Below are 11864 nucleotides of genomic sequence, written 5' to 3' on the forward strand. Positions count from 1 at the left end.
ACAATGGACTAAGATAGTAAGAAAGCAAGGAAAAAACAATGAAGAAACAAGTGTCATGCAAAGAAATTCTTCCTCGACAATGTCCAAGGAGGATAGTTCTTGAATATATGTACTTGTATGGCACCGAGGTACTTAGACCCAATTGGGCCCTGGGTTCAGGCCCCAATAGCACGGCCCTATTTTTCAAATCTCTGCTTTAAACTACCTTCATAAATTACGAGTTTTAATCTCGTCCCCTAACCGATGTTCAGCATAAATTTCCTGAACAACTAAGAAAGTCTTTTGTCCAGACGTACCATAGGGTGCTCGGCAGTTCCCAGGAAACATCACTACCGGGCATATTAACTTGAGTTGGAATCAAGTTCCAAAGCCATAATCTCAGCATTCCACTCTCACCTAAACACCCACTTACAACAGATAATATTGGACCTTTGATTGCACTAACAATGGCAGTAATCATGACCTCCCCACTAACTTAGGGCTATAAATAGTATAAGTTGGGGAAGAAAGTGGGGTTCAGAAAAAAGGTGAAAAAACCAGAAAGAGAGAGGGAGAGAGAGTAAGAGAGTAAAGGAATATCACTTTGAGTTTCTGTGCCGAGAACGACCCAAAGTAGGAAATCCTAAAACCCACCTCATAAATTAGTTGTGAGCCTAAGTGAAGTCAGACCCAATAATTTCATAATTGGCGCGCACAATTGGCGCCCACCGTGGGGCCATCCTACAAAGCTGTGGTTCGACTAAGACTCAAACACGGGAAATGTCCGAAGGGCGTTCGGGAGGCCAAGCCGAGAGCGGATCGATAGGATCTTCTCGGGGTTCCACATGGCGGGAAAGAAGGTAGAAAATGTGTGAGGATAGGGAGCGTGTGCGAGGAGAAGAAGAATCTGGCCTGGGAGAAGGATCAGACCAGATTTACCGAACGATATCGGGTGCCTCGAGACACGGGCAGCGTGATGGTAGAAATTGAGAACTGGAGCGGTTGTGCAGACTGGTGATGGATCTAGAGTTGGAAGCAAGGGGTCGGCGTCAGGGAAGGAACCGAAACAACCGAGAAAGGAGGGATGATAGCATGGGAAATCGAGGCGAAGAGGGCTCTAGCCAGTTCGGTCCCCAACGATTCTGGGACCGGTCACACTCTCGAGAGACGTGTCAGCACCGGAACCGTTCACGTCCATGTGGATATGACGACCGAGGCTCGGATTCACTAGAGGAACGGCGAACCCACAATGCTGCCATGGACGCCATGAGCCAGGCCTTACGAAGAGCTGCTCGGTCACCATTCTCAAATGAAATTGAACAGGCCCCTATGCCGAGTTGGTCTACACGGCCGCCCTTTAATTCCTACGATGGGAAAACGGACCATGTGGAGCATGTCAGTCATTATATCCACATGATGTCCTTGCATGCACACAATGATGCGCTGATGTGTAAGGTATTCCCCTCTAGTCTCGGTTCCACGGCCTTGAGATGGTTCAGTGGATTACGAAAAGGTTCCATTCGCAGCTTCGCCGAGCTGATCCAGGAGTTCGGTGCTCGATTCGTGACGTGCAGCCGAGTGCCGCAACCTGTGGACGCGCTACTTTCCATAAAAATGAGGGTCGGCGAAACCCTTTGGAGTTATGTCAGTTGATATTGGGAACTTTACAATGAGATCGGTAGGGGAAATGAGAAGATTGCGGCAAGCACCTTCAGGATGGGGCTTCTCGAAGATTCCGAACTACGGGAGTCGCTGACGAAGAGACCTCCCGAGGATATGAGGCAACTTATGAGGTGTATTGAGGAGTATAAGCGTCTTAAAGATGATCGGCTGCAGAGTAAGGGGAAAGCCCCTTTACTCGGTAGATCTCGATCGGGCATTATTCCGACAAGACCAAAAAAGGATTTCAGGATGCAGGAATCGGAAGCACAAATTGAAGGAGTGAATGTGGCGTTCAAAGAACCGGTGCATAAAATTCTAGATCGGATTAAGAACGAGTCGTTCTTCAGGTGGCCGAACAAGATGGGGGGCGACCTATCTCGGAGGAATCAAAACTTGTACTGCACATACCACAGAGATAAAGGGCACACCACCGAGCAGTGCAAGGTATTAAAAATCACCTGGGGCAACTAGTAAAGGCAGGGTATTTGAAAGAATTCATAGTGGATTTTGGTAACCGAAATGCCGGCCAGGGTGCTCAGTAGAAAAGAAATCCCCTCCCACCACCATTGGGAGTGATCGAGGTCATCCACGCCGCCCCGAGAAGTGCAGCCACTGTTAGGAGAGTATTGACGGTGGCCTACGCGGAGGGAGAATCACCCGAGAAAAGGATGAAAGTTGGTCGGCAGACAATCTCTTTTGACGAGGAAGATTTGGAGGGGACGATCCAACCTCATGATGATGCGTTGGTAGTAACAGCATGGATAAGTGACTTCTTGGTGAAAAGAGTGATGATAGACCAGGGAAGCGGAGCTGATGTAATGTACCCAGATTTGTTCGAGGGGCTCGGATTAAAGAATCAAGACTTGGTGAAATATGATACGCTACTGGTCTCGTTTGACGGAAGAGTCGTGATTCCAGAAGGTCAAATTTCTCTCTCGGTGGATATGGAAGGTAAGGAAGTAATGATGACCTTCATAGTAGTTTGGGAAGTCCATGGATTCGCGCAATGAAGGCTGTTCCATCCACCCTGCACGTGAAAGTCAAATTTCCCACCGAGTATGGAGTTGCCGTGGTACGGGGAAACCAGCGAGTGGCTAGGCAGTGTCTGGTCACCGCAGTCAGGTGGAAGGGTGAACAGGTTGGGCAAACAGAAACCACTGAAAGAGCAACTTTATAGCAATTACAGAAGCCCCGAGGAGAAACAAGGGCAGATGGTGCCGAGGAGGTATTGAAGGTTAGAATTTTTTCAGATACTGACAGGTACTTCCAAATAGGCACGAGCATGAATGATCGAGAGAAGGTAGAAATGTTGTTATTCCTTTTGTAGAATGTGGATGTCTTTGCTTGGAGTCCGTACAAAGTGCTCGGCGTAGATCCTGAGTTCATTGTCCATAAGCTCAACGTGGACCAATCATTCCCCCCCGAAAAAGCAAAGGCTGAGAAGAGCATCGAAGGAGCATGTTGACACGGTAAACTTGGAAGTCCAAAGGCTGAAGGAAGTAGGAGTGATAAGAGAAGTATTCTTCCCGGAATGGTTAGCAAATACAGTAGTAGTAAAGAAAAAGAATGGTAAATGGAGGGTTTGTGTGGATTTCACGAACTTAAATCGGGCATGTCCTAAAGATCCGTTCCCAATGCCCAAGATTGATCAATTGGTAGATGCTACATATGGGCACCAGAGGATGAGTTTCGTGGACGCTTTTCAAGGGTATCACCAGATTGCCCTGGCACCCGAGGACCGAGAAAAGACAACATTCATTTCCCCGGATGCAAACTATCACTATGAGGTCATGCCATTTGGGTTGAAGAATGTCGGAGCCACTTACCAGCGGATGATGACGAGAATGTTTTAAGAGAAAATTGGGTGCACGATAGAAGTGTACATTGACAATATGGTGGTAAAGAGTAAACAGGAACCATGACATACAGAAGATCTCCGGGGAGTATTTGAGGTACTTCGGCAGCATAAGTTACGCCTGAACGCCGAAAAGTGTACTTTCGGTGTGGGGGCTGGTAAGTTCTTGGGGTATCTGATCTTTACTCAGGGGATAGAGGCAAATCCCGACCAGATAGAGGCTGTGAATCGCCTCAGACCGCCAAGCAATCCCAAGGAATTACAAGTATTAACCGGGATGTTAGCCGCACTAAATTGATTCATCTCCAAATTTGCTGATTTCTGCAGACCATTTTATCAACTTCTGAAGAAATGGAAGGGGTTTCAGTGGGATGAGGAATGTGACAAGGCCTTTCGAGACCTGAAAGAGTATCTGACGCAAGCGCCCATGTTAACGGCCCCAGAGTCCGGAGAAGATTTGTTCATGTACCTCTCAGTGTTCGACCACGTCGTGAGTGCTGTATTGCTGAGGGACCGAGGAGTGTAGCAGCCGGTGTATTACGTAAGAAAAACCTTGGTAAATGCTGAGACGAGATATGTGCCCTTGGAAAAGTTAGTGTTGGCTCTGGTGCACACGACGAGAAAGCTGCCGCATTACTTTCAGGCTCATACTGTGTTCGTCCTCACCGAGTATCCCCTGCAGTCATTGTTGAAAAGATTAGATTTCACTGGCCGAATAGCTAAGTGGGGAACTCGGTTAGGTTCGTTTGACATAAGATACAGGCCGCGAAGCTCGGTGAAAGGATAGGTTCTTGCTGATTTCATTGCAGAATTCACCCCCAAGAACAATGGGAAGATAATCTGTAATTTAGAGAATCGCTCGTGGAAGGTGTTTGTGGACAACGCTTCGAATGCTATGGGGGCCGGAGCCGGTATTGTCATAATCACCCTGGAGGGCATATGACTAGAGCATTCCTTCAGATTAGGATTCGGAGCCTCTAACAATGAAGTCGAATACGAGGCCTTTCTAGTCGGATTAAGGGCCGTATTGTGCCTAGGCGCGAAGGATGTGAAGATTTATTTAGATTCTCGGCTGGTTGTTTATTAGATCCTAGGAAACTTTGAAGCTCGGGACTCTCGAATGAAAACTTATCTGAGCGCAGCTAAGCAAATCATTAGTGAGTTTGGGACAGTGAAAGTAGCCCAGGTGGGTTGGGCACAAAACAGACACGCTAACTCGCTGGCCACATTGGCCTCGTCGACTACCGAGGAGATTTCTCGGCTCATCAAAGTAGAACTTATAAGGGAGCCAAGTATCAGTATGGAAGATAACTGTAACCTCGCCGGGGTTGAGGTGGCCGTGGTATCAATAACCAATCCGTGCTGGATGAACCCAATCATAGATTTCCTAGTTGAGGATAAAGTTCCGGACGATGAAAAAAGTGGCTCCCCGATATTGGCTGTCGGCAGATCGCAAATTGTACCGAAAGTCCCTTGCAGGCCCGTACCTTTTATGCTTACATCCCGAGAAAGTAAATGAACTTCTGACCGAGCTACATGACGGAGTGTGTGGTGGTCATGTTGGGGGGCGATCTTTAGCACACAGGGCGATAACCCAAGGGTTTTGGTGGCCACAGATGCAGAAGGATGTAGCAGAATATGTCTGGAGGTGTGAACAATGCCAAAAACATGCCCCCTCTAATCCACTAGCCAGCAGGTTGTCTAAACCCCGTCAGCAGTCCATGGCCGTTTGCATAATGGGGGCTAGACATCCTCGGTCCTTTTCCCCGAGCAACAGGTAATCGCCGATTCGTGTTGGTGGCGGTTGATTATTTCACAAAATGGGCGGAAGTCAAGGCCCTGGCCAATATCCGAGATGTGGACATGAAAAAGTTTGTATGGAAAAACATAGTCACAAGGTTTGGGGTGCCGGACTCACTGATATCAGACAATGGGCTACAGTTTGACAACAATGCTTTTCGGACCTTTTGCAGCTATCTCGGCATTAAGAACAAATATTCTACTTCGGCGTACCTTCAAAGCAATGGCCAAGTTGAGGTAGTGAACAAGACCATTTTGAACTGGTTGAAGAGAAGGTTAGACGGAGTGAAGGGGAGGTCGGCCGAAGAGTTACCTAACATTTTGTGGGCTTACCACACAACTCTCAGAAGATCCACGGGGGAGACCTCGTTCTCCTTAACATATGGGGCAGAAGCCATGATACCAACCAAAGTGAGTTTGTGCAGTGCACGGGTCGTGGGATTTGACCCCATCCAAAATGACGATTTAATGATGGAGCACTTGGATTGGTTAGAAGAATATTGGGAAGCAGCAACCATACGGCTCGCGAAGTATCAACAGAGACTCGCCCAAAGATACAACCGAGATATAAAGGGTAGGGAATTCAGCGCCGGGGACTTGGTGCTGAGGAAGGTCGTGGGGAACATGCGGGACGTAGGTGCAGGGAAGTTAGCTCAAACGTGGGAGGGACTGTACAGAGTTACCGCCATTGCAGGCGCGGGGGCTTACTACCTAGAAGACCTTGACGAGAGAGGCCACTCCCCCGGCCATGGAATGTCCACAATCTAAAGAAGTTTTATCTGTGACCATTCATACACGGAAACGTAAGTCCAAATCTTGTACTCCGCTGTAATCAAGTTAATGATGAAGTTACTTGCCTAAGCTATTTTCGATTTAATTGTTGCACTTTAAGTAAATTGCATATTTAGTACGAATGAAAAACTCTAAGGATCGAAACCTCATTCTCGGTTCAATAAAAATCGTTGAGCAGGTGGAAACCTTATCGTTCTTACCAAAAACTCTAAGGACAGAAACCTCATTTTCGGTTTGATCAAAATCGCCGAGCAGGTGGAAACCTTATCGTTCTTACAAAAAACTCTAAGGACAGAAACCTCATTCTCGGTTCGATGAAAATCACCGAGCAGGTGGAAACCTTATCGTTCTTACAAAAAACTCTAAGGATAGAAACCTCATTCTCGGTTCGATCAAAACGGTTCGATTAAAATCGTCGAGCAGGTGGAAACCTTATCGTTCTTACAAAAAACTCTAAGGACAGAAACGTCATTCTCGGTTCGATCAAAATCGCCGAGCAGGTGGAAACCTTATCGTTCTTACAAAAAACTCTAAGGATAGAAACCTCATTCTCGGTTCGATCAAAACCTCCGAGCAAGTGGAAACCTTATCGTTCTTACAAAAAACTCTAAGGATAGAAACCTCATTCTCAGTTCAATCAAAATCATCGAGCAAGTGGAAACCTTATCGTTCTTACAAAAAACTCTAAGGTCAGGAATTTCATTCTCGGAACGATCAAAATCGCCGAGCAGGTGAGAACTGTGCACCAGGTTTTGAGGCACCGTGCCGTTCACACTCTCAGGAAAACAAACATACGTTGTATAAACACGATATATCGGGGCACGATTTAGCCCACCGTGCAGGCAACTCCCGGCCAAACATGCGAAAGAATAAATAACAACAACAAAAATAGATGAAGAAAGGCAACACTGAAGATCAAAGTAAAGCACTCACAGGCATGATCCAAACAAACACACAATGAATAGATAGTCATTCAAATAAAGTTAAATGCAGAATTAATGTCTCATTGCCAAAACTCGGCAACCGTGTATGGGTCATCCCCGCAAAATAAAAAAGTTGTTCAGTTACCACAACCCGGTGACATAGGCAAATTTACCAAGTAAAAAAAAAAGTGCAATAAAAAGAAGTAAAAGCATGAGAAAAGCGGTACAGCAAGTAACTTTGTCAGATGGAGGGTCCAGTTTGATCTGCCGCTTCAGGCTGCTGCTGGTCGGCCACGGGAAAGTGCAGGTCCCCACTGAGCTGATCTTGAGCATTTGGGATGCTGGTGGCTTCCATTTCATCTGGCTTTACATGAGCATCAATCTGTTCCACCAACTCTCTTATACTTGCTGTTTCTTCCTCCTTAACGGGCACTGGGGGATCCTGCACGGCAGTAACAGAGCTTGGAAAGGGAATCTGGCCGGGATCTCTCATAGGGGAATCCTCGGGAACCCCTAAAACATGCAGAGCAGCAAACCACCCGGCCTCAAAACCCAGCCTTCGAGCTTGGTTCACCACTGGTTTCGTAGAATTCTCAGCATCGGCAAACCCTTCATTGTACCATTTTTCTTCGCAAGCCTCCAAAGCCACCCTCAGGTCGGCAAGTTCCTTGGCTTGGGCTGTGTTTAAGCTAATTGCTTGAGCTAGCTTGACATCTGTTTCATTCTGCTTAGCTAAGAGTTTCGTGCACCTCTTCTCCGCCACTCTATTCTTCTCCACAGCAGCAGCCTTCTTCTCAGCAGAATCAACTGCCTTTAATTTTTCCTTCACCATTTTGGTAGCTGTCTCCCGTGCCTCCCTCTCATGATCCACCTCTTCGGCAAGATCCTTTGCACGACCACCCAGAATATGGGCCAATTAAGCAGCCTGACAAAGACAGAAATTAGTACAACAACGAAATGAAGAGAATGATAAGTAATTGACAAATAGAGAATTACCGCAATAGTATGCCATTGTAACCGGCGCCCCACAGACTCCTCCGACCTTTCTTCAAAGGCATGTATGTCATCGGGCAGAAGGAGACTCGTGGCCAGGGTCTGAGCAATGCGGCCCCCCTTGCCTTTCTCCCACATTTGCACACAAGCAGTTAAAGGCAGAGGCTTGTAGTCCAATAGAAACTTAGGCTTTCATGCCGGTGCGACTTGAGAGGAGGATGCAACACCTGGCCCGACCTAGGTTTGCAGCTCGTGAATGACGATATCTCCTGTTGGTCGGGGAGGAGTCTGAGTGGCTACATCTCCTAGACCCGTGGACTGCTGATAGGCGGCCTTCTGCCTTTTCTGGGCTCGGCCAGCTTGAGCAGGGGGAGGTGCCTGGGTTTGGCTCTGAGAGGGTGGGGGCTGAATGGCTTGCCGCGCACTGGGCACGAAACGATCAATGGTCATGGTCTTCCTGGTCACCATGTCTTCGTCGAGAAAAGGATCGGTGGCCGACAAGTTGGTTATGTCAACTGCAAGATGCTCAGCTTCCTCTACAGGGGCCTCAAGTTCAGTAGGGTTCTCGGGGTGAGCGGCTCCTTGAACAAGAGCTTCTTCTTGGATAGCCTCATGAGCTAAATCTCGGAGACGCCGAGACACGCGCTCCGCAGACTCGTCTCGCAAAGGCACTAGTTTGCCCAAGCAGATGTAACGCTTTTCGAATTCCCTCGCCTTGTCGAACGTAAGCTTCGGTGGTAGAAAATTCGCGTACCGAACGTCTATATACGACAAAAGTGGGCTGTCAACTAACAGCGCTTGTTTGAAGGACTGCCAAGTAGAATAAACAGGTTTTCCCCCGAGGATCAGATGAGGGGCTCGGAGCTGTCCGTCCCAATACACAAATATCTTGGAACAGAGGATGAAGTTCAAGTCTCTGACGTGGACTGTTCTAATGTCCAGGACGAACAATTTACCCTCTGCAAAAGAACGAGATAAGATGTCAACAACCAGTAATAAGAAGTTACTTCAATAAAAAGAAAAGAAAAAGAGAAACGGTTAAGTCAGAGATTGGTACGAACCCACTTCACGCCGTGAAAGGGGGCAGGGGATCTCCCCGGCAAACCAGTTGCCGCGCACCCGGACAAACTCCCCGGCCGAGTTCCTATTCAAATCAGGTAGGCATAATATCAGCCGTACCCGATTATCCCAAGTTTTTAAGTAATAGTTGGAAGTTTTATTCCCACAGAGACTGTACATGTGGTTTATGTCATGGTGATCCAACTGTAAATCAAAGGTGTGGTTCAACTTACTAACGCAGCTAACTACCTGGTAAAAATTGGGAGGGAGCTGGTCGGGGCACAGTCCGTAGTACCTAAATGTGCTGGTCAAAATACGATCCACGGGGAACCTAACCCCACCCTTTAGAACTGCCATTAAAGGAAAAAAAGCTGTATCGTGCCCTCTGTGGAGAGCGATTTTGCTCTCGTGGCAGTAAGCCACTTCAACGTCACCAGGGATGTCAAACTTTTGCCTAAAGGTTGCCAAAGCTACCGAGGCCTCCAGGAGATAGGAATAACCCATTTTTGAAATCTAATACTGTGAGATGGAACTCGTAGAAAGAAGTTGAAGAAAAAGGAAAGGGAAGAGAACTTACTTTAGGCTATAAGGAAGAAAAGGACTCTGGGCTGATGAGTAAGCGCTCAAAGGAGTGATCGGTAGAGAGTATGCTCAAGAAATAAGAAGTGAAAAGTGAAAGAATGTTCTAAAGAGAACTATTTATAGGAGCGGAAGAGGACATGGGAACGTTTAATCAGCAATAAATGGGCATGATTCACGAAAGACCCTACGAATGCCAAAGATAACCGACACACGCGGCACTTCGGTTCACGAACCATTAGGCAATGATGACAACTGAACCTGGCGCTCCGGAATAGCGCGTCTTTTAAGAAGAGCATTAATGGGAAGCCATAACTGCATGAGTCCTTAGCCGTAGAGCTTTCGAAACAAGAAGGCCTGATCGGTTCCTTGATTCTTCCTAGTAGCCGGACATAAATCAAGAGGGGGGCTAATGTATAGCACCGAGGTACCCAGACCCAATTGGACCCTGGGTTCAGGCCCAATAGCACGGCCCCATTTTTCAAATCTCTGCTTTAAACTACCTTCATAAACTACGAGTTTTAATCTCGTCCCCTAACCAGTGCTCGGCATAAATTTCCCGAACAACTAAGAAAGTCTTTGGTCTAGACGTACCATAGGGTGCTCGGCAGTTCCCAGGAAACATCACTACCGAGCATATTAACTTGAGTTGGAACCAAGTTCCAAAGCCATAATCTCAGCATTCCACTCTCACCTAAACACCCACTTACAACAGATAATATTGGACCTTTGATTGCACTAACAATGGTAGTAATCATGACCTCCCCACTAACCTAGGGCTATAAATAGTATAAGTTGGGGAAGAAAGTGGGGTTCAGAAAAAAAGGAGAAAAAACCAGAAAGAGAGAGGGAGAGAGAGTAAGAGAGTAAAGGAATATCACTTTGAGTCTCTATGCCGAGAACAACCCAAAGTAGAAAATCCTAAAACCCACCTCATAAATAAGTTGTGAGCCTAAGTGAAGTCAGTCCCAATAATTTCATAATTGGCGCGCACAGTACTTCTCTTAGACTTGATTACAATTATGGTTCTTAGTGCTACAATATTTTTCTTTTTACAAATCCTCAGATGATCCTTTTATAATGGGATTTTCCTTCTTTATATTTCCTTTTCTTACTTCATCTTAGCCCTCCACGTGTAGATTAGATTGCTAACTTAGATGATAGTCCCATCAACACCTTCCTAAAGTCTCTGAGAGTAGCTGTAAGGCTGAAAATCATTGTTCAAGTATCACCTCCACATTAATACGGCCAGAGAGTTAGTTGTAGAGCATTTAATGCGGTGGTAACAGCTTTCTCTTAGATATTTCTCAGCTTCCCTTTATCCTATTCCCCTCCCGATATTTATCCCTCTTAGTAGAATCGTCCGAAGTGCTGCTTTGGATGGCAGATCGGGCTTTCTGACCTTTGCTTTGCTTAGTTTGATGAGTCATTCCTCCACAAAATACCTTCCCAAACCTTTCTGGTCATAGTTATTCCGTAGCTCACTAATTCGTACTCCTTCACTAACATCTACTTGTCCTTGGACTACTAAACGTCCTCGGACAAGGCACATAGCCCATTTACATTCCTGGGCCTTATATCTCTACAATAATAATGACCATATTTAGCTTATGTTGGAATTATAAAATGTATTTAATTGCATATTTTAAATGTACCAATATATATACATGTAGTTATAAGCTAATTATTATAACGTTTAATAATATGTGATTTTTCTATTTTGGCTTTTAGATTAATGGTAGTTTACAGCTATCATAATTCTTCTTTATATATAGGTGCATAAACTTTATATAATCTCCAAGATTTATGATTTTTTTTAATAATTTAATAGTTATAATAGAAGAGGAGGATTTGAATACTAGATGTTTTAGAAACAACATAAAGTATCAATAAGTTAAGCTACACGACTTTTGGTAATTTATGAATATTTTTTTGGGTCATTCTAACGAGTGCCCTAAGGGCACTCGTTAACAATTTATTTTAAGAAAGTTTTGACATCACTTTTATGGGAAATGAAAAAAACCGTCAAAACATTAATTGTTTTTTTTTTTTCCCCATAAAAACTTTTTTTAACTGGATTCTTAACCAGTGCCCTAAGGATACTCGTTAGCATTTTCCTATTTTTTTATATACATGCGTAAACTTTATATCATCTCCAAGACTTATGAATCCTTTTTATATATATACATGAACTCGTACAAAATGAGCTCAAAATTATTTCC

At 45.5% G+C, this 11864-nt stretch overlaps 1 protein-coding gene across 1 annotated transcript; it reads left to right on the forward strand.

Annotated features, from left to right (window-relative positions):
* Positions 1 to 1695: 1695 nt before the first annotated feature.
* Positions 1696 to 2651, forward strand: LOC115970112. The gene is made up of 2 exons (XM_031089784.1): positions 1696 to 2085; positions 2184 to 2651. The coding sequence occupies exons 1-2, from the start codon at positions 1696 to 1698 to the stop codon at positions 2649 to 2651; spliced, it is 858 nt and encodes a 285-aa protein (XP_030945644.1).
* Positions 2652 to 11864: the final 9213 nt, after the last annotated feature.

The sequence above is a fragment of the Quercus lobata genome, chromosome 12, assembly GCF_001633185.2.
Source record: "Quercus lobata isolate SW786 chromosome 12, ValleyOak3.0 Primary Assembly, whole genome shotgun sequence".
Taxonomy (NCBI): Eukaryota; Viridiplantae; Streptophyta; class Magnoliopsida; order Fagales; family Fagaceae; genus Quercus; species Quercus lobata.

Excerpts from the sequence above, each read along its gene's own strand:
- LOC115970112 (XM_031089784.1), top strand. The coding sequence starts at position 1,696 with ATGGGGCTTCTCGAAGATTCCGAACTACGGGAGTCGCTGACGAAGAGA. Across the intron at positions 2,086-2,183 it reads ACACCACCGAGCAGTGCAAG|AAAAGAAATCCCCTCCCACC; the intron begins GTATTAAAAATC and ends GGTGCTCAGTAG.